The sequence below is a fragment of the Actinia tenebrosa genome, unplaced genomic scaffold (genome assembly GCF_029948245.1).
Source record: "Actinia tenebrosa isolate PJP-AT-01 unplaced genomic scaffold, QUT_ActTen_1.0 PGA_scaffold11__36_contigs__length_13525064, whole genome shotgun sequence".
Classification (NCBI taxonomy): Eukaryota; Metazoa; Cnidaria; class Anthozoa; order Actiniaria; family Actiniidae; genus Actinia; species Actinia tenebrosa.
In genome coordinates, this window is record NW_028292571.1 from 3,358,099 (window position 1) to 3,383,175 (window position 25,077).

At 34.1% G+C, this 25,077-nt stretch overlaps 2 protein-coding genes and 1 long non-coding RNA gene across 3 annotated transcripts in view; 2 read left to right on the forward strand and 1 right to left on the reverse strand.

The window, feature by feature from the left end:
* Positions 1-25,077, forward strand: part of LOC116294510 (uncharacterized) — a 57,745-nt gene that overhangs the window by 27,616 nt on the left and 5,052 nt on the right. The gene's annotated exons all lie outside the window — the stretch shown is intronic.
* Positions 3,273-5,802, reverse strand: LOC116294524 (neuropeptide FF receptor 2-like). Its single transcript, XM_089027126.1, has one exon. The coding sequence runs from the start codon at positions 5,745-5,747 to the stop codon at positions 4,647-4,649; it is 1,101 nt and encodes a 366-aa protein (XP_088883252.1). The 5' UTR covers positions 5,748-5,802; the 3' UTR covers positions 3,273-4,646.
* Positions 7,729-9,477, forward strand: LOC148912358 (uncharacterized). The gene is made up of 3 exons (XM_089027541.1): positions 7,729-8,007; positions 8,335-8,485; positions 8,570-9,477. Exons 1-3 carry the CDS (start codon positions 7,729-7,731, stop codon positions 8,647-8,649), a joined length of 510 nt encoding a protein of 169 aa, XP_088883667.1. The 3' UTR covers positions 8,650-9,477.

Below are 25,077 nucleotides of genomic sequence, written 5' to 3' on the forward strand. Positions count from 1 at the left end.
ACACGCCGGGATTGGCAGAACACGAGAGAAGTGTTAGGAGAAGCACGATGCGTAGAGGAGTGCTTCTCGACACTTCTCGAGTGTTCTGCCAATCCCCAAGCGCTTTATAACTCCACACAGCACAGCAAGGAAGTTTTTTATTTCTTTTATAAAATGAGAAGGGCGCGTGCGTGCTGTGTGCTTTCATAAAGTACGCGCTCCCAACCAATCAGAACGCAAGATTTAGAACAGTTATTTTATAAATACTAGTTATACAATGCTTTCGAGTTGTATGCCATGGAATATCTCGCGGGACACTTGTATTTCCTAGTATACATACAAGCCTTAGTTAAGAGTGCAAATGAACCCTTCGACAATACATTCAGTACTGGTTCTGCATAAAGTAAATAGTTGATTGGTAAAATATTTCTTGATTTGAGTGATGCGTCTCTAAGTTATGAAGGTTTATACTTACAATATGTTAATGAGTGTGACGTCAGGTAAGGTATTTGAGTATTTTTGTCGTAACTAGTAATACTAAATGCTGACCATTTTGAAAATAATTTTTTTAAATAGCTTTCATGTAAACCATGAGTAAAATAATGATGCTTTTTAAATACTATATCTATGAACCAGTTCGATTTTGTATATTTAATTAAGCCTTAATAGATGTCACACTTATTAGCATATTGGAAGTATAAACCTTCACAACTTAGAAACGCATCACGAAATCAAGAAATATTTTACCAATGTGTGTACACAGAGTGTGTAAGTGTGTGTAAGTATGTATAAGTGTGTGTGTATTTGTGTGTAAGTGTGTGTAGAGTGTGTAAGTGTGTGTAAATGTGTGTAAGTTTGTGTGAATTTGTGTATTAGTGTGTGTGTGTGTGTGTATGTGTGTGTAAATGTGTGTAAGTTTTGTGAATTTGTGTATTAGTTTGTGTGTGTATGTGTGTAAATGTGTGTAAGATTGTGTGAATTTGTGAATTAGTGTGAGTGGTGTGTAAATGTGTGTGACTTTGTGTGACTTTGTGTATTAGTGTGTGTGTGTGTATGTGTGTATGTGTGTAAGTGTGTGTAAATGTGTGTGTGTGTGTTTATGTGTGTGTAAATATTGCATTTACCAAGAAAATGCAATGACTTAGAGCATATTGCATGGCCGCGCGGAAATACGGATTTTATCTCCGAGGGCTGAGGTAATATCTTACCAGTGAGCGCAGCGAAGGAGTAAGATATTCTTAACACGAGCAGATTTATAAGAGTAAATTCCGTATTTCCGCGCGGCCATGTAATATTCTGTTTAATATGTATGATTATCGATGAAATACAATTTTGCTAAGAATCCTTACAAATGGTGGTTCTTCACATGTGAAGATATCATGTGATATACAACGGCTTCCCTGCATTCTAATATGGAGACTACCCCGTTATCCAAGATCTTGCTCGTCGTGGAAATTTCACGGTGTGATCCACTTTGCACACCACCTATTTCATGGTATGAAAACAAACTACATTGTTGTTTTAAATAGAGCTTCCATGTTGATATTACGTCGCTTTCTCAGATATCAGATTCTATTTTGTTATTCTGAGCTTTTGTTGTGTTACTCTTTGTTTGTAAAGAATGTTTTAGGGACTTTGTCTGAAGACGCTTTACTCGTTTTTAGAGCCTTTGCAAAGTTTTTTATTTTATATATTTTTCTAAATACATGTACACATTCCATTTTCGCGATATATAACAACAGGCCTTTTGCAATAGATTGACACGTGATTGTTACTGGATGGCAAAAAAATTGGACTTGCTAATGTCGCATCCGAAACCTTTTCAAAAATACTTTTTGCCCTTATAAGATACTTTCGATTTCAAGATATGAAGCAATTTAAAGCTTGTTTGCCATCCAGCAGAGCCTTTCCCAAGGGACCTTGAGCTGAACTGGTTATCAAAGTCACATATCAGCACGTGACTGTTTGTTGCAAAGGGCCTATTATATGACAACGTAACAAGAATGCGGTGAATGTCGCTGATAGCCGATGGAAGATCATTCCTGCAATAAACTATTTTGACTTCCTATCGGGGGAAATATTTAAACTAGAGTGCATCTCGATCTATTTCATGATCCCATCAGATTGCTAAACGACGAGGTGTTGATCTAGGTGTTATATAGTGCAATGTTGTTGTTGAATCAAAATATTTTTGACAAGAAGCTTCTTTGGTAAAAATGGCCATAAGAACTAAAGTTTTATAAGTTAAAAGAATAAAGCTGCCGGAAAAACATTTCATATTTTAGGGAAATAATGACACACCCATCAACCAATCAGCGCGCGCCCGAGTTATTTTAATGGCTTTGCTAGAATCTGATGGAACCAAGATTTATTGAGAGATGCACTCCTCCAGTAATTTTCCCCTGTTCCTATTTTGTCATTATATTCTTTTTTAAATTCAAAACATCGATTTATTGAGCAGGGGCGCGGTGATTTTGTCAAAACTACCGAACTATTCCCCCACACGGTACAACAACAAGAACATCAGCATCACCATGCAAGATGAAGGTGTGCTAAACCAAAACTGTAAAATTATTTCACGTGGACTGCATGACTTACTATTGCCGACATAATGGACGCTTGCAATATGAATGTATGTACATTTATATATATATTTTTTTACATTCATGCATTGAAGCGCGCGCATTTAATTCCCTGCCTCGCCATATTTAAGGGATAAAACGCGCGCACATGTATCCGTACTGTGATATGAACACGCTGGTTGCTATATGTAGAGCACGAGAGAAGCAAGCTTAGGAACAAGATGCTTAGCCGCGAGTGTTTGTCTCGTTTTTCGAGTGCCTTACAGCTATCAGAGTGCTTTTGTCACAGTACAGTACAATGTTTAATGTGCGTATATTCAGTTCTTGATGGACGCGGGAGGTTGCTAAGCACGAAAGGAGCGAAACAGTTGCACGAGGCGTAGCCGCGAGTGTAACTCAAGCTTCTTGAGTGCTTAAGCAACCTTCCAAGTGCATCCAGGGCTGGACATACGCACAACTAAACATTGGCCATAAAAAAAAAAATTTGTTGATCCCAAAAAAAAACTCATCTCAAATTCAAATTTTGTTCTACCGAAGTTTTCATTACATAGCGTGCGCCACTCAATCACGTCAGCGTGCACCATCCATTTTTGAATGCACGCTTGCAGCTGTTTTATATCAAACATATTTAGTTAAGTATGTATTTCTATATACTTTTCCAATAGTCTTTTTCAATTCTATTTACGTTTTACAATTAATATTAATCTTGATAATATAATTGCGGTTTCATAGTTTTAGTTTGAATGATTTTCTCTAGTTCTAAGCTAAGTCATGATTATGTCTAAATGTCGTTAAAGTATCTAATTAACATTTACATTTATATAGGATTTTTGGATTTTATCGTAATTATGTATTTGAAAAGCCACAAGTTTATGCGTGTTTCACTTTTAGGCCCCGTCCACACTATACCGGATAAATTTGAATTCGCAACTTTCACACCGAAACCAAAAAAAAGGTTTCCGTCCACACATGAAAACGGATAAAATGTTTCGCGTCCACATTAGTCCGCTCAGAGGCGGCAAATAGGCTTCATTGCACATCTGAACATGTGCGTCGAAGCTGAAATTGAGCCCACGGTGAATTTTTAGTCTTCCCGCCATGTTCCCATGACAATAATGACGTCATCGTATTCAAAAAAATTCGGATACGAAATGTTCTCCGTCCACACTAATACGGCTAGCCGGCGTTTTTCCACTCTGGAGACCGTATTCGAAAGAATTCGTTTTGGGTGAAGAATCGTTCCGGAATCGCCCGGACTAGTGTGGACGGTAGGCCTAACCGAATAAATAAAAATTCGGATTCAAATTTATCCGGCATAGTGTGGACGGGGCCTTAGGTGTTACCCTATTGAAATTAAGGACTTTACTTCACTTTACATTACTTTTATCAAATATTTTTGAACGACTTTACGCGAGCGTGTCTCTGTCCTCTATATAAACACGGTAGCCAGCCAATCAGCGCGCGCGTCAACTATTTTATAATATATATGGATATAGAGGAGCATCGTGAATTTAAGATAACGATAAACGCCACCTTAAACAATAAAATAGTCTGCATCTATTAATTGTTACGTTAAGCTTCCAAGCTAGGTAGGAACGGGAGGCTTAGCCGAATGTTAATCGAAGTATTATGATCATCCGGGTGGATGTAGTCATGAGAAGAACTGTTTGATGTGACTGATGTTTCGACAACCTTAGCTCGGCTTAGCCAAGTCTTTCTCTTGCTTTTCGAGTGCTCTACAGCTTTGGACGCCATCCTTGCTCCTCTTTGTTAGACCTAAATCAAATCCAGGCCACGTGCCTCAGTAGGGAATATCATAGAAACGCCTTGATTGACACTCACCAAAACGACGACGATCCCCCGCGTAACTTTTGAGAAACACTGTAAATGCTACAGCCATATGTATGAGCTCCAGTAAATATAGACCTTGGAAGCAGCACGTCGGAATGCACCTTACTTCTGAGGACATAACAATTGGTTTCCAATTATCAGAAGATTGATATTTTATTGTTTTGTCCTCCAAATTGAACTCCTTTCATATCACGCGCGAGGGATCTATACGATACTTTTTTATAAAGTATAAGGTTACACATAACTAACCATTTGCAGCACGGTTCTTTGTTGATTATGCATGCTGTTTGGATGTCGGACTTTCAAAGACCGCAGATTTGACCTGGATTCAAATGACTGCAAGTTTCCCCTAGTCCTGACTCTCAAGAGGAGACGTTTTAAGCCTTGTCGGTAGTTTTTAAGACAGAAAAAATAAATACACGGGTTTACTGCTGAATTTAAAAAACCAAGGTAAGTCACGAGGAAGTGAATGAACTCTGACTTGGCCTGGATATCTGGGGGGATATTCCATTGCCACAGTATTTGAAATAGACAAACAAAAACGTAAAACGGTCCCCACAGACCAATAAATGCTATCACGATTAACAACGATGTATAGGAAATTTGATTGTTTTTTCTCTTTCGAGTAACACGCTGCTGGTCGTGGAGCATGCTCGCGATATTTCTTGAGTTTTCGCGTAGTTTGTATATTATACGAGAATATAATATAACGATGCAAATGGATGGGATTATAAATGATACTACTGCAACTACTCCAATGAAAATAGGAAAAGATGACTGGCCTTTAATTGAGGGCCAAATGTTGATGCACTTCGTACGGCCGTCTTCCTCCGTTATTCCGAATGTTACGAGATAGGGTGAAAACAACGCCATGGCGACAATCCAGGTTATTGACAATAGAACCCTGTTAATAACTGGTCTAGAAAGTGGTGGATGAACTGGATATGAAACAGCCAAATATCTGTTGATTGCTATGACAACAAGACTCAAAACTGACACGACTGGAGATATATCAGTAAGGAAGAAACAAACCTTACAGAGAACGTTACCAAGCGGCCCATCCGCAAACCAGTCATTGGGTCCTTCCGCTGTAAGCTGTGATATTCTAACTGGTATTGCAACCAATGGAATAAGTAGGTCTGATACGGCCATGTTGACGATTAAGTAGTTGAAATTTGTCCTCATGGCAATATTCCAGTAAACGACGGCTATGACAAGTAGGTTGCCGACAAGTGAGCATACCAAAAGGACGGAAAACAGGGTGACTTTTGTACTTACTCCAACAACTAAGTCTTTATAGACATCATGATCGATAAAACTGGAATTGTTCTCCATATTTGACGACCTTCTGAAAAATCAGGAAAGAGTGCAAGTCAATTGTCGCAACCAATGGCACCTGTTAGAAATAGGGAGTTGCATTTTAAAAATACAGAAAAACGTTTTATTAGGATATATAATCACGGAATTGACGTCATTTAGTGCGGTGTGCCCACGTCCTACAATAATTGGATTTGCCAATCCAACTGGGCCATAAGCTCCTTATCATCTAAACTAAAGAGTTCGAAAAGCTGCGTAGAAATGAAGTGTCTACTTGCAGTTTCTTTAGTCGAGACATTTTACATCATCCATGTAGTTTATCTTTTAATCTATGGGCAAAATTTGAAGTGGTTTTCTTCTTATCAAAATGATTTAAGTTAAAGGTTTTTCCTTTATTCTAATCTTATCTAATTCTATATATCTATATATCTAATTCTCCCCCCCCCCCCCCCCAAAACGGTTTAAAGACTCCTTAAGGAAAGATTATTTTAACCAAACGTAAGTTATAGCATTGCGAAGTTTGTCGTCTCGTTAGCGACTACCGTTTCAACGACAATCAATCAAAGAACTGAATTAAAGATGTTAGTCAATCCTCTACAAACTCTAATAAAGTCCAAAATACCCTAAAGTATTGTGTCATTTACTTCAATTATTTGATTCACAGTCGTTGAAACGCTTGTGGGCGAACAACGAGACATCAAAGTTCGCGTTGGAGGGTCGCACTTCAATGATAATGGTACTAATACTTTCCATATTTTTACCTTGGATTTTAAGCACTTGAAATATTGGTTTAATACAATAACAAAATTCGGAAGCTTTTAGACTTTTTTTTCCGTGTGCCGCAATCAGTAGTATTCTAACCTGACATTGTATACTTTTTTTCCGCGTTAATAACATCTAGTTGCATTAGTTGATGTTATTATATATATAATCAGATATAAGTTGCCCTGTCCTGATTGGTTAACAACGAGCTCACTTTAGATCAAAACGATAATTAAGACATGAGCCTTTCGAGAATACGGCATAGCCAGAAATATGGAACCGACATGCGCAGTAAGGTTCGCTTTCCGAGCAAAATATGGCGTCAGCAAGCATAAAAGAAATGTATGGAGTAAAAATAAAAAGCCCCGAAAGCTTGGAAATAAATATATGTAACTCACCGTCCTCACTCTTCTTTAAATGTTAGTGTAGAAACCTTCAATGAAGCACCAATTTTAGACCGAATTAATTTGTTAATCGTGCGGTTTTAGGAATTTTGAGAAGACGAATTTTGTATCGAAGACTCCATACTGTTCTTCTAAATATAAGAGAGTGTGAGTTCTTTCTCTTGTAATCTTGTATTTCCCACAATTCGAATTCATCGGTCCTCACTCTTGTCTTGTAGCACTGGCATAGACGATCCAAAAGAGCATAAACAATACGAAATATCTGTTAAATCCAACACGGTTTTTCACTTTGAAAAAGGCTATTTTGCACCTTTGCTCTTCCCTTGCCATACCTTAGGAATTTGAGGCGAAACCAAGAAAGGATAAAGAGAAATGAAGTCTCAAAGTTTTTATACTTTCAAGGAACATTCCGTCCGCCATGTTTAAACGAGACCATGAGTCTTTTCGGCCCCAGATGGCCATTGTTCCTGGAAAGGAGTTGATTTGGCGGAATTTTTTCGCGGGATTTTTCAAAACATCTGAAGAAGGCATATATCACAACAAACCAGACAATGAGTTTTCCCAATGAATTTCAAGACAAAAGATACCTAGAAATCAGTGAATCCCCAAACTCTCAGTTAAACTATGTGAAAAAACAAAGAAATCATCATTCAGAAGAAGTGTTTTGCTGGTAAAAAGCTAAAAATCTCTTATTCATCAAACTAAGCAATGTTTCTGACCACCTGACAAGAATAAAAATAATCAACAGCCTTATTCCTGGAAACACTTTCAAACTTCATGAAAAACTTCCAAGTAGAATAAGTAAATTGATTGCAAGAAAATGCTACAATGTAATGCAAGAGGTCAAAACTCTTAACCGAAAAGGCACAAAGAAGGAAAGAGAGAAGTTTCAAGATGACTGTACTATGTTTTCCATACAGTTTGGAGACATTATAAGGGCAAGTGAATGGGAAGAAGAAATCACCACTCTCTCAAGGAAAATTGAAAACTGGAAACTGAAATACAAGAACCTTGAAAATGAAAAGAAAAAATTGTTGAATCACCTACCTGAAAAACTGGACTCCGATGTAATCCAGGGAGAGACAGTAGAAGAAGTCAAAAAGTTGTGGATGGTATGTATGCTAGACTTGGTTTTTTGTATCCTTTATACATACAGGTGTATGCATGTGTTTTAAGAATTAATCAAGTGAGGTAACTGGGTCAACAGCAATGCTTTTTGTCTCATGTGTATTTCATTTGCATGTATCTATTAAAACAGCCATTACTTCACCAATTAATATTGTGGTATTATAAGGGATGTTATATTTCAATTACATAACTTCTTGGACCCCACCATCGGCTACTGAATATATGAGCAAGGTATTCTATAAAACCATATCATATATCATTTATATAAAATGTAAATCAATACTAATAGTTAAACTTTGTCATTTTTGAAGATACAAAATTGGATAAATGACTTCACTGCCCTTGGTACTAAGAGAAAAGGCTATCACTTTGAAAATGTTACCTGCTACATGCCCGCAGCTGCCTATCATTTAGGAAACATGATGTCCAAGTACAAAAACATCAAGCAGTTTAGTTGCCAAGGTAGTTTTAAAGCAAGTTATGTAATACAACTTTGAAAAGAAACACTTATCTAGGAAATTATATTTATTTCTTGTTTATATGTAGGCGTAGAAAATAACAACCACACAGCAAGACCGTTGTCATCAGAAAGTGCCAACAGCATGATCCACCAGCTGAAGTATTAAAGGCACAGTATCGCATTAAGAAACTCCAACATAGACAGCGTCTACCTAACAAGTACACTAAACTAAAGCTAACATATTGGATGGAGGAGATCCATGACCAACCCCAAAGGAAGAAGAAAAGGGCTAAATTCTATACCCCTTTTGACTCGCAACCAAATCATGATCCTGTGCAAAAGTGTAATGGTAAAACCAAGCAAAAGCCAAAAGTAGTTAAGAACAAAAAAGCACCCAAGAAAAAGAAGAGATGATGTTTCTAGGATTTTTCATCACAGGAAAAAAGGAGAAAAAAAACATGATAGGTATTTTTGAATGGGAATTGCATATTAACCATAAAAAAACATGAATGGTTTCGCCGAACAGAAAACCATCATAGTTTATATTGATAACATTCATGATTTATTTTACTTCTTTTCCTGTGATGTATACCCATCTACAGTGTTAATAATTGTTAACTAAGCACCAGTTGCTCTTCTCCTGATTGCAAAAGTAATTTTTTCTTCAAATGCTCTAGGAGTGACTTCAAAACTACCATTGCTTGTTTTGGTATATTTCTTAGTAGAGAATGACAGCAGTGTTCTAACTTTTATGGGGAAGAATATTTTTGTTCCTTGTCCATGGGAATCTATACATTTATCCCAGCTCTCAGGGAAAAATACTGATGGAAAGTCATTTTCGTCCAAAATCTGCCATCCTGCAAAGCTTTCCCTTGAACAAAAACTTAAAGACATCATGCCTGAAGTTTACTGTGACAGGAAGGCTGCTTTTACTTTTTAAGTCTTGCCACTTCATCTAATATGATTTGCTGTGATGGTAATGGACTTTCAAAATACCTGTCGTAATACAATAAATACTATTAATTGTTTTGTTGCTAAAACTCTGTTGTTGTTGTTTTTCTACTCAGAGATTATTGTAAGTAATATATATAAAGTACTCTAAGTCATGCAATTAAGTTTTCGAGATCAAAATTTTTTAAATCAGTTTTAAAATTATAGCCCTATGACGACCATGTGCTTCGGGGGTGAAGTAAACCGGAGTTGTTTATTGTCACTTTTTTGGCTCGTGGTTCAACCATTTCCCAAAAACTCAAATTTAGGATTTAAAATCAAACTTTATTATCTTTAGCTTGATGACAATAATGAAGGGCTATTTCCCAAATGAACTAGAAGAAGCTCGAAGAGTAGTATTAAAGTCAGTCATTGCATTTCAACTTACTTGATGCATTCTGTTGTTATATTTTCTGACGGTTCCCAGGATGCTTCGTATATGGAATAATATTTCCACTTTACCAAATATTCGAGTTGTTTGCCATTGACTTTTCGACTTGATATCAACCTTTCAACCTCATAAAAAGATGTATCACACTTTCTCTTCTTCGAAAGTTCATCGGGCCTAGCTCAGTCGAGTCCGCCATGTTTAAACCCAAATGTACAGATTGATTCGGGTTAAGCGATTAGCCAATCACAATTGTTCAACACAGTGATTTGATTGACCTATGCTAATTTATGCTAATATAGCCGAAAATAAGCTCCGCCTGTTCCGGTTCCATATTTCTGGCTATGGATCGTCCTACGTTGCATTCATTATTTTGAGGCCAAGATAGTGCGATAGATAATACAGGAAATTTTAAAAAACGTTCACTTCCTCATAACATTTTAGATAGATGTGATTACGAAAGTTATTATGAAAACCATAAAGAGAATCGCCTTTTATTGATTTTTTTTTTGTGTATGTCAGATCAAAATATCACGATAAACTGAATAAAAATAAAAGGGGAAAAAAGGGAGTATAAGTGTTTGTGCCTAATTTATCCTAATTCTATTTGGTTACTTTTTCCTTTCTACGTAAAAAAATGAAATAAGTTTTGAGCCTCGGTGTCTCTCAACTAATTTTACTTTGTTCTTTTTTTATTATTTTTATGTTAAAATGAAATAACGCTTTTGATTATTATAATTGATTATATGTTTTAAGGTTTTTGTTTTGTGCCTTTTTGGTTTTTGTGATAAAGAAAATCGCCTTTTATTGATTTTTTTTTTTTTTTTGTTTTTTTTGTTTTTTTTTTTTTGTATGTGTGTCAGACCAAAATATCACGATAAACCGAACAAAAGTAAAAAGGGAAAAAGGGAGTATAAGTGTTTGTGCCTAATTTATCCTAATTCTATTTGGTTACTTTTTCCCTTCTACGTAAAAAATGAAATAACACAATTGATTTAAGTTTTGAGCCTCAGTGTGTCTCAACTAATCTTACTTTGTTCTTTTTTTATTATTTTTATGTTAAAATGAAATAACGCTTTTGATTATTATAATTGATTATATGTTTTAAGGTTTTTGTTTTGTGGCTTTTTGGTTTTTGTGATAAAGAAAATCGCCTTTTATTGATTTTTTTTTTTGTTTTTGTTTTGTTTTTTTTTTTTTGTATGTGTATGTCAGACCAAAATATCACGATAAACTGAATAAAAGTAAAAAGGGAAAAAGTGAGTATAAGTGTTGTGCCTAATTTATCCTGATTCTATTTGGTTACTTTTTCCCTTCTACGTAAAAAATGAAATAACACAATTAATTTAAGTTTTGGGCCTCAGTGTGTCTCTCAACTAATTTTACTTTGTTCTTTTTTTTATCATTTTTATGTTAAAATGAAATAACGCTTTTGATTATTATAATTGATTATATGTTTTAAGGTTTTTGTTTTGTGCCTTTTTGGTTTTTGCGATAAAGAGAATCGCCTTTTATTGAATTTTTTTTTTTTTTTTTTTTTTTTTTTTTTTTTTTTTTTTTTTTTTTTTTTTTGTCAGACCAAAATATCACGATAGAAATAAAAGTAAAAAGGGAAAAAAGTGAGTATAAGCGTTTGTGCCTAATTTATCCTGATTCTATTTGGTTACTTTTCCCTTCTACGTAAAAAATGAAATAACACAATTAAGTTTTGAGCCTCAGTGTGTCTCTCAACTAATTTTACTTTGTTCTTTTTTTAAAATCATTTTTATGTTAAAATGAAATAACGCTTTTGATTATTATAATTGATTATATGTTTTAAGGTTTTTGTTTTGTGGCTTTTTGGTTTTTGCGATAAAGAGAATCGCCTTTTATTGAAATTTTTTTTTTCTTTGTTTTTTTTTTTTTGTTTTTTTTTTTGTTTGTTTTTTTGTTTGTTTTTTTTTTGTCAGACCAAAATATCACGATAGAAATAAAAGCAAAAAGGGAAAAAGTGAGTATAAGTGTTTGTGCCTAATTTATCCTGATTCTATTTGGTTACTTTTCCCTTCTACGTAAAAAATGAAATAACACAATTGATTTAAGTTTTGAGCCTCGGTGTCTCTCAACTAATTTTACTTTGTTCTTTTTTTTATCATTTTTATGTTAAAATGAAATAACGCTTTTGATTATTATAATTGATTATATGTTTTAAGGTTTTTGTTTTGTGGCTTTTTGGTTTTTGTGATAAAGAGAATCGCCTTTTATTGATTTTTTTTTTTCTTTGTATGTGTATGTCAGACCAAAATATCACGATAGAAATAAAAGTAAAAAGGGAAAAAAGTGAGTATAAGTGTTTGTGCCTAATTTATCCTGATTCTATTTGGTTTACTTTTTACTGATGGATTCAGTTTTCCCACGCCTTTTACTATCAGTTAAGTATTTCATAGCAAGGTTTTTTTTACTTTCTTGTGTGTAGAAAAATAAAATAATTTAAAGATATATCTTGAGGTTTCCGCATTCTCTCCTTTGTCGCTCAACTAATCATCGCAAGTTTTTTTTTTTTTTTTTTTTTTTTTTACTGACTCCTCCCTAATCTCCTCCCTTTCAAAACTACATCATTTATAGTTAGTTAATTTTGTTAAAGTGGTTGACATGTCGGAAGAGTACGTAATCATTTGATAATCTGTACGCGAATCGCAATTGCTTTTTTTTTTTTTTCTCATGTGCTCAGCGGGTATGGTAACTGCTGATAGTATCAGTGTGAAAAAAAGCCTAGCCTGCGTTAAGTTATTTCGAGGAAATTAAATCGGCGTAACGCAGGCTTATAGTTCCCGGCGCAATTGTAAAAGGTAGCCGTGCCTTTGCACCGGCGAAGCGAGACGAACGGTGAGCTTGCAATGATAGAAACATGTAAATAATTGTCCAAGGTGTTAAAAAATGGTAACTATCTGTATATGGGAATATATACACCGGTTTCGATAAACGTTGTCATCGTCAAAGGCGATAGACAATAGGCGATAGGCGTAAAGCGATAGCAGATAGGTCATTCCAAGATCCAAGAATAGCTGGAATGACTTCTGTTTCTACTTCTTATTTTCGTCAAGAAATTGAACCTTAATGATGAGACTGATTTGATGTTCTTGGTATTCAACGATACCATTTCCATTTCGACATGACCTATCCCCTATCGCTGGCGATGACGACTTTTATTGAAATAAGTGTATACAAACTACATATTATTCGTACTGCGGTTGAAATGTATCAAATTGAGCTGATCCTCGCAGTACATTAAGCAACTTATGCAGGGCAAATGAAAAGACTCCGAAAAAATTCATAGTCTTGAACGGGATTTAAACCCGTGAATTTTTTCTGAGTTTTAAATTTGCACCTGCATAAGTTGCTTGATATACTGCGAGGATCAGCTCAATTTGATATATAAAAAAGGCCCTATCATTGCAAGCTCACCGTTCGTCTCGCTTCGCCGGTACAAAGGTACGAATACCGTACCTTTCAAGATGGCACAGGGAACTGGGAAAGGAACTACATTGTATTTTGATCGTATAGGTTGGGCGTACGATGACGTCAATTGACGTCAAGAACATGAAATTCTTGGAAATTCAAGCAGTAAACAAACAAACGTCAAAAGTGGCAAAATCCTATCGCTTTGGAAGATATCTGAGAATTTGAGGACAAATTTCTTGAGGGTTTTCAAGTAGACGTTGTGAAATTTGACAGTAAATGTATGTTGGTTGGCAAGATGTTGCCAACCAACCTACTTTTGCTGCAAAATTTAGCAACTTTAATTTATTATGTCTCCTGAACTAATGAAGCAACTGCTCTCACACTGATAAACATTTATCAACAGTTATGACTTCTTTATATTTCTTTAGTCCAATCGTTTGATTTTGAATTTTGGAAATGTAAACAATACGCCCACCTATATGAAAGTCAAAAAGACAGAAGGAATACATTATGCCTGCTTGGTAATGGTACTAAATATTAAGCTGGAAAAATGAAAGTGTTCACGCCATATCTTATGCTATTTTTAGTTTCATTTTAGAAAAGTCAATTAGTTAAACTCAGTATTTGAAATATATATTAATATTTGAGCACTGTAACATCAACTTGAAGGAAGAAATGACACTAAGCAAAAATCCAAGGCTCTAAGCTCACAAAAAGGAAATGAGTATTTTAAAGCCAATATATTGATAATTTGTTGGCGACAGTCAATGCGAAAGAAGCAAATGATGGCCTTCACAGGCATAAAATAATGTGTCTATTTTTACGAAATTAGCATGTGAAAAAAAGAAACATTCAAAGTATTTACATTTACATATATTCATAGTTTGATAGTAGTTTTGCCTACCGACATTAATGTGCGGGAACGAAATGCGGTGAAATTCAATACAATGGCCTTCAGAAGCAAAATGACACTATTATGTCTTGGCCTTCGCAAGCTGAATATTTCTATTCAAGAAATTAGCATGTGAAAAAAGAAACATTCAAAGTATTTACATTTACATATATTCATAGTTTGATAGTAGTTTTGCCTACCGACATTAATGTGCGGGAACGAAATGCGGTGAAATTCAATACAATGGCCTTCAGAAGCAAAATGACACTATTATGTCTTGGCCTTCGCAAGCTGAATATTTCTATTTAAGAAATTAGCATGTGAAAAAAAAACCCTTTAAACGCAGTATTACGATATCCGTACTCCTATTTCAAACTGAAACGTCTGTCGGAGATCTGAAATGGGCGATCTGAGACTAAGCTGAATTTCAGTTATGTGCTTATATATTTTTGTGGATATTACATTTCAGATTGCTGATCTCCCACCGACAACGTCTTTTTGAAATAGGTAGTTTTGGTATTTTTGCTCTTGAAATGGAACCATCTCAAGCTTATCTTGAATGCAAGGCTAAAATTTAAATACAAAAAAAAAAAAAAAAAAAAAAGCCACAAAAATCCATTCGACAAAAGATAACTCGCATCCAAGATAATTTTGAGGAGATTAGTTATATTTGAAAGCTTCTTGTGGTTTCAGAGAGAGAGAGAGGAAATGTTAGAAACAAATTCACAGATCTTGGGTTTTGTAATTTCGAGTGTTTTGATCCTCATCAAAATGAAGATAGTTGAATTTTCTAAAAAACTTTAATGAATGACGGCCCAACTTTTTCATTCTAAGAGACAAATACCGGTTTCTTTTGTATCTTTGTTTTAGCAAATTGTCAGAATAGAGATACAAGGTAGTTTTGTTAGGGGAGGGAGTTATAGTCACCTATAACTTCAACTCTTCCAGGAAAAAAGGTTGTATTCGCATGGTAAGTTCTTATGATATTGAGACATTTTTATGATCGTGAAGGCCTTATTTCACTATGACATCGCGTGAAAACAATCGGCTTCATAATAGTTATCGATATAGTGGACCAACTCCACTTGACTTTCCCATTTCAGATCATCTGTCATTCTCTTTAGAATAATAAGATCGATCGTAGAATAATATTATTTTTCCAGCAAATTTGATCATGTTTAGATTATAGAAAATTACTCCAATATCAACAATATCAACAATAACACCACCAAAGAAAAAAAGGCTTTTAGTGTACATACCCAAAATTCAAAACTCAACTAAATGCCTGAGACATTTTCCATTGCTTGTTGTTGCCGGCCAAACAGGTTTCTGTGTTGAAAATGTTTTCGTATATAGAGACATATAGATAAATGAAATTTATATCAACTGAAAGTCTGTTTTATGAGACGTGGGCGCATGTCGCGTGATAAAAACACGCTGGGCCGTAGTTGTATCAGTATATCAGTATCAGTTTGTGTTCCATTATTAACAGCAATTAGCTGAGCAATGGGGACTCTATTCTATTCTAAATTAAAGTTCTTAAAAAGAAGTCCTTTGAAGGCTTTTCTGTCTTTTGTTCATCTTTATCAATGTTTAATAGTTTTTCGATCTTTATCCATGGATCTCTGACATATTTTTTTGGTTGGTTTGATGAAAAGTAATTTTTTCGTAAGATTGGAGTGCAGTCATCTACATATTATGTGCAATATATTTTAAATATCGAACATATGAGAAATTCCGTAGTGGTGGAGTCCCAATTATCCTTTCAACATCAGTATTTTTGTATTTGAGTGCAAACGTTTCTTCACCATCACTATCTGTTTTTCTCCGCCAGCCATTTTTTATCATCCTTCTTAGAAGGCCGTACCAGCATGTTTCGAGTTTTTTCAGTTCTTCCTCATTCGGTAATTGTGCTTCCGTCCGTGCAATAAAGAAGTCTAGATCTAAAATACAGGATTCTAAGATTTTTTTTCTAGTTTTCATGGACACTTTATTGTCTGTGAAAACATTCTTTAGATCGTGAAATTTGCCAGTTGCACTGATAATTCTGTTGTCAACAAAAGAATCTTTTGGGTCGCTGTAGTGCACGAAAGAAGCACTGAGAGCTTCGGAACACAAGTCGTAGCCAAGTTTTCCTCTTGTTTCTCGTTTGCTCTACAGCTCCCAGAGTGTTTATATCACAATACAGATATTTAAGCAGCTGTTTTATATTGCTTTTATAAAATATTTTTGAACGATTTTGCACGACTGAGCATGTCTCTGTCGGTTCACAGACCGTGTATTATCGCTATGTAATAATAATAATAATAATAATGATAATAATAATAATAATAATAATAATAATAATGATAATAGCTGGATAATCGCTTCCCTCGAAAACATCAAGGCTCAGCCATCGATCGTAGGATTCATGAAGAGAGCAATGTCGCAGTGGAGGACTGAGCTAAAGTTAGACGGAGAATCATGTGGTCATTCTGAGATAAAGCGTGGAATATTAGTCCAGAGAGACTCGATGTCACCGTTACTATTCATCATATGTCTCATACCATTGACGTCCATACTGAACAACACAAGGAAAGGCTACAAGTTGAACAATGGTAATGTACTGAATCATTTGTTTTACATGGATGATACGAAGCTCTATGGGAAAAACGAGAAAAAAATCGAGTCACTACTACACTCTGTACGAATATTTAGTACAGATATTGGGATGACATTCGGGGTAGAGAAGTGCGCCAGAGTAGGAGTAAGAAGACGAAAGGTGGTAGAGAGGGATAGGATAAAGCTACCCTATGGTCAGCAGATAAAGAACTTGGACGGTAATGATCACTATAGATATCTAGGAGTGTTAGAGAAGGAAGATATCAACCATCAGAAAGTAAAGAATAGCGCCCAACTAGAATACAAAAGGAGATTATCTTAAGTCAAAGTTATCAGGAACAAACAAGATTTCTGCCATTAACGCCTATGCTGTTCCAGTAATAAGATACACAGCTGGAATAGTAAATTGGACCAACGAAGAACTCCACTCTCTAGACAGAAAGACGCGTAAAATAGTAGCCATGCATCGAGGGCTACATCCACGTGCGGACATAGATCGCATCTACCTTCCAAGATCTATGGGTGGAAGAGGATTTAAGACCGTAGAGGACACTGTAAGAGAGGAAGAACTTTCCCTGAACGAATATGTCAGCAAATATGAAATTCTATGGAATATTGTAAAGGATACCGTGAAAGAATCAGAAGAGACCAAGAAAGAATACCAACAGCGCAGGCAGAACGAAAGACTTGAGAGATACACAGGCAAGCCTTTACACGGGAACTACATCAAGACGTGCGAGGACAAGATGGATAAAGAGAGCACTTGGCTCTGGCTAAAGAAAGGAGACATTAAAATGGAGACGGAAGGAGTACTCACTGCTGCACAGGACCAAGCACTACCTATGTACCAACTACTTGAGAAGCAAGTACAACAGTAGTGATTCATCGCTGTGCCCGTTATGTAATGAAAAGACGGAAACTGTGGACCACCTTGTAGCTGGACGCAAACTGACTAGCAGGGAGAGGGTATAAAGACAGACATGACAAAGTGGCAAGAACAATACATTGGCACCTATGTAAGAAACACCAAATACAGTGCACTGCAGATAATTGGTGGGAACACGAACCAGAGAAAGTAGTGGAAAACGAAAAGGTCAAGATCCTATGGAATTTTAATGTTTACACGGATAAGAAGATTGAAGCAAGAAGACCGGACATCATAGTCGTAGATAAGAGCAAGAAGAAGGCGAAACTGATTGACATCTCAGTGCCTATGGACCATAGAATTGATCAAAAGGAAATGGAAAAGATTGACAAGTACCAAGACCTAAGAATAGAAATAGAAAGATTGTGGAGGATGAAGACCATGGTAGTTCCGATAGTCATTGGATCGCTCTGAACAATATCAAAACAGTTTTAGGATCATGTTCAGAGACTAGAACTTGATAGTATAAGCTTGTTAGACCTACAGAAATCTGTACTTTTAGGCACGGCACACATCTTAAGAAGACTGATGTGACGACAGAGAATTTTAGCCGAGTTAATGATTAGCTCAACCGTTCAATATTTAATTCAATTTAGTCAATAAGTCAAATTCAAGCCCAGTTGGTCATAATAGCAGGATAAAAGTTATAGTAACTTTAGGAAGTCTTTTCTTACTACAAAGAATAACGAGTTAATCCGCAGCAATAGATTGTGCATGGCTGAAACGATGCGCTAACAAATCGGTTCCGATTGTAACGATCTCACGGGAATATTCGGGTTAGTTCGCGTATTGTTTAGCCATGTGCTCATTAGCGCTAAATCTTCATTAACCTACGATCTCTTTAGAAATTAGTTAGTTTTGTTGGATACGCGGTTGCCACAGACGCTTAAATCTGGGTTGTCCTTAAATATCATTTTAATATTTTAGCTTAGGTTATGACTTGTTTACGATATTTTCTGTTTACCATTTCGGAAATTCTAACTAAGTTATTCCCGTACCAAATTGAGTTAAAGTTTGATTTCTTTTCATAAGATGGTAAACAAAGAGTTAGTCTTTTTAGGAGTATGTACGTTTTTATGTACTTCATTACGAAGTGGTAAGAAAACTAAGATTTCTCACTGCATAGTTACCAACTAGGCTAAGTAAGGGGGGTGCACGACATACTGGTTGTTAAGATAAAACTGAGCTAGACTGGCAGCTGTCCTTCAAGATCCTTGGACTATAAAAGGAGAGTTACCACGCTAGTTTGGTGTGTTAGTCGGGAACCCGAATGCTACAACAACTTGGTACGCTTCCAACAACTTTATAAGGTATGAGTGCACCTCTTCTCTTGTTACCGAGTGTGGAGTGTAACCAAAATAGTGAGTTAATTTAGAAGTGTGATATCCTATATTTAATCGCTTAGTATGTGTGATTGGTATTGGTTACTTAGTGATATTTATTTTCCTAGCGTGTGATATTTACGATTTCAAGTTGTATTAGTTAAAATTATTCAGTCGTGCGATTCAATAAATTGTTTTGTAAAGTTACTCTCCGTTCTCATTCCTTTGCGTTAACTCAACGAACTCGCGCTGTCGCGGCATTTGAAATATAGTGCCGTCACACTGAGTACTTCAGCTCTAGATCTCAGGAGCCGGGTAGAATCTCGAGCTGAAGGTCAATGTATACCAGCAAAAGAGTTGTAATATTCTTATTTTGCTGTGAAATAAAGGAATAATAATAATAATAATAATAATAATAATAATAATAATAATAATAACAATAATAATGATAATAATAATGATAATAATAATGATAATAATAATAATAATAATAATAACAATAATAATGAAAATAATAATGATAATATAATAATAACAATAATAATGATGATAATAATAGATATAATATAATAATTAGAATTGTGAAATTGTTAAACGTTTAATGTGTTTGTAGTTCTAAGAGAGACTCATTTTAGTTTTGAAGAACTCAAAGTTGATCTTAGCTTCATGTACTATATACTCAATTGATAACTTTTAGTATATTTTATCTTTTTTTTTTCTGTTTTGTATCATACCCATTTTATAGATTATTGAAAATTATTTTTTTATTTTTTCATTTTTATTTATTACTTTTATAATAATGTAAATACTATATAGTAATACTTAGTCCCACATTGCCTAGGCTAAGCCCGTATGAATGTTGATACATTTAGTGAGATTTTATCAATAAAGTTCCCCATAATAATAATAATAATAATAATAATAATAATAATAATAATAATAATAATAAAATAATAATAATATTTTTTTTCCTTTTTTTTTTTAAATTAATAAACTTTATTGACAATAATAATTCTCAAGATACAATCAGTAATAATAATAATACTTCTACATTAATTTCTCACTAACAAAAAAATTGTATTTGGTATCTATATAGATTATACGACGTATAGATATAATATATAATAATAATAATAATAATAAATATATAATAATATATATAATAATAATAATATATAATAATATATATAATAATAATAATAATAATGTAAACTTTATTATGTTTTCCAAATTCCATCGTAAATCTCGCTATATATAGGCAATTTACGATTAGCTACTTGAATCTTTTACATTAAAGTACTTGAAAGATACTAAAAACATTAATCATACTTTTTTCACATTTAATTGTATTATAATAATAATAATAATGATAATAATAATAATAATAATAATAAATGTGGTCGTCATACACGGGAAATTGAGTATCTTGTATATGATATATATATATGAAAAAATCCTTATATTGATTATATGAATTCAAAAGTTCATTTGTTTTCATTATTTGATGAACGAGCGAGTCTTCCTGTAGGAACAATGTTTGTTTTTTTTTTTCTTAAAAAAATGATATTTATTTTTAATTATTGCCCAAGGGCAAAGCACTACTGAAAACACCTTTATTGTTGTAAAGGTTTTTGTAGGTTGGATTCATATTATGAAAATAAAGTTGACTCATCAACCTTTATTGTTATTTCTTTTAATAGCAAACATTGGGTGGTGTTCATTCTTTATTCTGTCTTCTAATTGAAAACATTGGCATCATCAAAAAGATCACGAAGAAATGCTTTTAGTCTTTATTTATTTCTAACTGCAATCATCATGCCATCGAAAAGTTCACCTTAACATAGATTGGGTGCTTATGCACCTAGGTTCTTCTCCTTCTAGCTAGTTCCAAACTGAGATATTATATAAGTGAATGTTCACCGGAAGCTATGAAAAAGAGCATCCATAAATAGACTCAGAGCACCTTCTACAATAGTTGCAAAACACTGTGAAGTGAATGTCATTTCATAATGCTATCAAAAAATTAACCCAAAAATAGACTCGAAGCACATAAAGCGTTTTTTAGCACCTAATTCTTCTAATAACACTGTAATTGTTTACCGCCTAATGCTATGGAACAAAACTACAAGCTGTTAAGAATTTTTGGAAATACCCTTAATGACAAGAAGGGGAAAAAATGGAACATTACAGCAACCAATAAGTCAATGCAAATTATAGCTAAATTGATTTGAAAATAAGGTCTAAATACATTTTTAACGTGAATTTAAAAGGCACGTAAAAGAAGCACTTCCCTTAGGTGAAACAACAAAATCTATATCATTTACAGCAATAGACATAGCTTACAGTTGTCATTAAGATGACGATGTTAACATTGAATTTTGTGACTTGGCGGAACGTTAATGGCGATTATGTATAAGGAAAGCTCCATTTCGAAAGCCGTTGTTTCAAGCATCGCCTTGACTTCCAGATATCTCTTGTGCATGACGTTTGCCTACAAACCTCTTGAGTACGAATCATGTAATCTGTTTAGGTTTAAGAGGAACTTTTTTTTCAATAATGAGCAATAATGGGAAAAAGCGCCAAAAACTAGACTTTCGTATGAATTTTAATTTGATCCCAATTTTCGTTTGGGTTGACACTCAAAACCTTTTTTAACAGTTAGAAACTGATGTACTATGATAAGATGCCTGTTTGAAGCGGTATTTTCAATTGTACAAAGATGTTTTGTTGCATTTGTGTTTGAATGTTGCTTTGTCAGGCTTTTTTTATAGAAAATATATGGGAAATAAGCAAATGAAGGCCTAAACCTCATTTTCGAATAAAATTTTTGCTTTGGGTTAATATAACACTTTGATTCCACTTTCATCGGTCATCTCCACTTTCAAACAAGTTAAACTTTCTGAATAACAAGATTTTAGCCTTGTACAACAGACTTTCTTCAAGAAAATAGTTTTTTGCGCTCACTGCTTGAATACGAAAAGAATTCTCTCTTAATTTATATTCATTTGCCTTCTTAACGATAAAGGAATACCGACAAAGAAGTTATAGTCAGAGAAATGACACTTGCATTGAAAAGGGAAAACCCTGGCGAAAAGAATAATAAATAATAATCAAAAGTCAATATTCACGTATGTTAAGTTTTTTCGATTGGATGTCAGTCTCGCGACGATTTTTGTAGTATAGATTCAATCTGAATTCATCATAAATTATTTCTAGTTATTAAAACCTTATGAGGTTTTCGTCCTTGAAATAAAAGTGTAAAATCTCCAAGAACGGAAACTTACTTACAATATGTAAAAGTCTACACAATTTTTGTATAATCTAAACTGAATTCGTTATGCATTACTGAATCGCATTAAAAACTCTCCAAAACTGATTACTTGCAAAATGTAAAAGTCTCTACGATTTTTGAAGCAATTGAATTTTTCATAAATTAATATATATATTCTTAAATATTACCTAGAAGCTTATGTGATTTTTGTCTTTGACGTGAGAGTGTAAAATCTCCACTGACTAATTAGAAACTTACTTACAAAATGTGAAAGTCTCCATGGTTTTTTTGTGAAAAAACGGGCTGAATTCATAACATAAATTATTCTTAAATATTAGAAGCTTATGTGATTTTCGTCTTTGACGTGAGAGTGTAAAATCTCCACTGACTAAAGAAACTTACTTTACAGAATGTAAAAGTCTCCCACATTTTTTTGTGAAAAACTGAATTCATATGATAAATTAATCGGCTCAATTATCAGAAGCTTATGAGATTTTCGTCTTTGACGAAAGAGTGTAATGACTTCTTTCTTGGACATTCTTGAAAAATCCTTGATGGATTTAAGATTATATACCATATATATTTAACGAAAAATTTAACAATTTTGCAAGGAATGGAGGGATTTCATTCGACTTCAGTCAAGTCATAGTCTGATCTTTCAAAAAGGCTTAATTTGCCATACCTTGAGCCGGAATCGCTTAAAGTAAGAGGCTGCAGTCTAACTGAATCGCTTTTTAAGAATTGCATGAGAAGTTAGTATTTGTATTAGTAACAGAATGGTTTTCGTGATCGCAATTTTACTGTGGTAGTTTTTGATCTGAATTATTTTTTGTTTTGATCTTAGTTTATTGTTTTTAAAAAGAGGCCATTGGAAAACATGCATTCTTATATAAATATTATAAAACGAGACATATGATCGTGAAGGGAAATCATAGTCTAATAATTCCACACCATTATATATGATAATAAAAACCTATATCATGAGTAAAAGTTAAATAAGCAAGAAAATAAAAATAGTTTTTAAAAGGATATAACGTGTTGATCCCAATTGTTTTTTTGTTTGTTTGTTTGTTTTGTTTTTTTTTGTTTTTTTTTTTTGTTTTTAACGTGGATATAGGATTCCCCTAAGCTGTTTAAAAAGCTAGTCACAACGACACTGAACATTAGATTGCTTAACAAGAGCAGATTATGTTTCTCTATCTTACTGTCTAGCCCATTAGCCATTATAACCTTCCCAAGTTCAGTTTATTTTTGTTCCGCTAACCTCGATTCCATCCAAATAGAAGAAAATTTCAGATAATCAGATTAAAGTTTAGTTTTTTTTTGATCTTTCAGCGAGTAGCTTTGGGAAACTTGATCAACGACAGCACACGACATTCGTTTTTATGTTTCTCTCTAATTACGAACACAGACACACAAACCCAATCTCGCTCTAAAAAAAATCTGGAAATCTGAGATAAATATCTGAATATTACCTTTTTCGTTATTTTTTTCCTATCCTTTTCCGACAATAAAAGCAAAATCCGTTGAAAAAGCCTTATATGTCGGTGAGAAAGCTTTTAAAAGTTTATATTTACGACTTGAAATGTTTTTAAATATTTTATATCTCATTTATTATTTTCTTTATATATTCTTTTACAAAAATCAATAAACCGAGATAGCTAAAACAAATTAAGGTTACTTGAGCAACTCATATAACGACGGCAACTATTTTTTCTTAAATGTCTTGAAAAGTTCGAAAAAGAAACCTGATTCGTTCCCTTCCAGGAGTGATTGCTCATTCCCTCAACGGCGAATAGAAGTTGTGGTCTGGGAAGCTTTCTAGTCGATCAATAAGAATTTAAAAGTGGAATTCGTTTGCGGAGAGAGGAAAACGTAGAACCAGGGGAAAAACCCATGACCGAAAAAAGCCAACAAGAAAGAATGAATTAAGGGATGTCAATAAATAAAGTTTGAGTTTAATACGATTTTATAAATAAAATGGACAGTTTTTAGGAAAGCAATTAATTTTTTGTAAAGTTAGAGCTGCCAAACCTTGTTTCAAAAACGAGAATCGGCCAAAAAAGGGGTTAGCTCAAACCGTGTATATGTCGACTAAATCATTTTTTCAGCACTACCTGAGAGCCATTCCTAAAAATAATAAATTCCCCAATTTATAGCCGCGCCTCAAAAATCAAATAAATACCTTTTCGATTTTGACTCTCATGAGAAAAGTTTAGAAATTATAATAAATCCTGAAAAACATCGATAAAGGAGAAGGAGAAGGAGAAAAAGAAAAAAGAATGAATGAAAAACAAATGTGCCTCAATAAAGTGTAATAATTTGTCATACCTTTCAGTTGCAATTCTTGTGGGAAAAGTAGAGATATTTTTGCTATGTACACTCAATCGAAGAATCGTTGCGGGTTCGAAACATAGAACATAGAAGCTGAGACGCGAAATGGCACATGGAAATTACATGATTATATTATCATTTTGTCCATTTGCGCCATCCATGCAGTCCGGTTTTATAAGCCAAACGCGTATTAAAAAACAGTGGATGATACCCCTGGTCCAGGTCACAGCATGCATCTAATAAGTCACTTCCCCATGTGCCATTTCTGTCTCAGCTTCTATGTTTATGTTTTCTGAACCTCGACAACGATTCTTCAAATTGAGTGTAATATGTTGAAAAAATATAATATACAGAAAGAATGAAAGCAGCGCGGGAAACAACAATGATTTCCACTCGTTTTCAAGGTTTCATCTCCGAGGGACCTCTTTTC

What these genes read in the sequence shown, in the direction of transcription:
- LOC148912358 (XM_089027541.1), top strand. Translation starts at nt 7,729, where the DNA reads ATGCAAGAGGTCAAAACTCTTAACCGAAAAGGCACAAAGAAGGAAAGA. An exon ending in AAGTCAAAAAGTTGTGGATG is followed by an intron (nt 8,008 to 8,334) that starts GTATGTATGCTA and finishes TCATTTTTGAAG; the next exon opens with ATACAAAATTGGATAAATGA. An exon ending in CAAGCAGTTTAGTTGCCAAG is followed by an intron (nt 8,486 to 8,569) that starts GTAGTTTTAAAG and finishes GTTTATATGTAG; the next exon opens with GCGTAGAAAATAACAACCAC.
- LOC116294524 (XM_089027126.1), bottom strand. Translation starts at nt 5,747, where the DNA reads ATGGAGAACAATTCCAGTTTTATCGATCATGATGTCTATAAAGACTTA.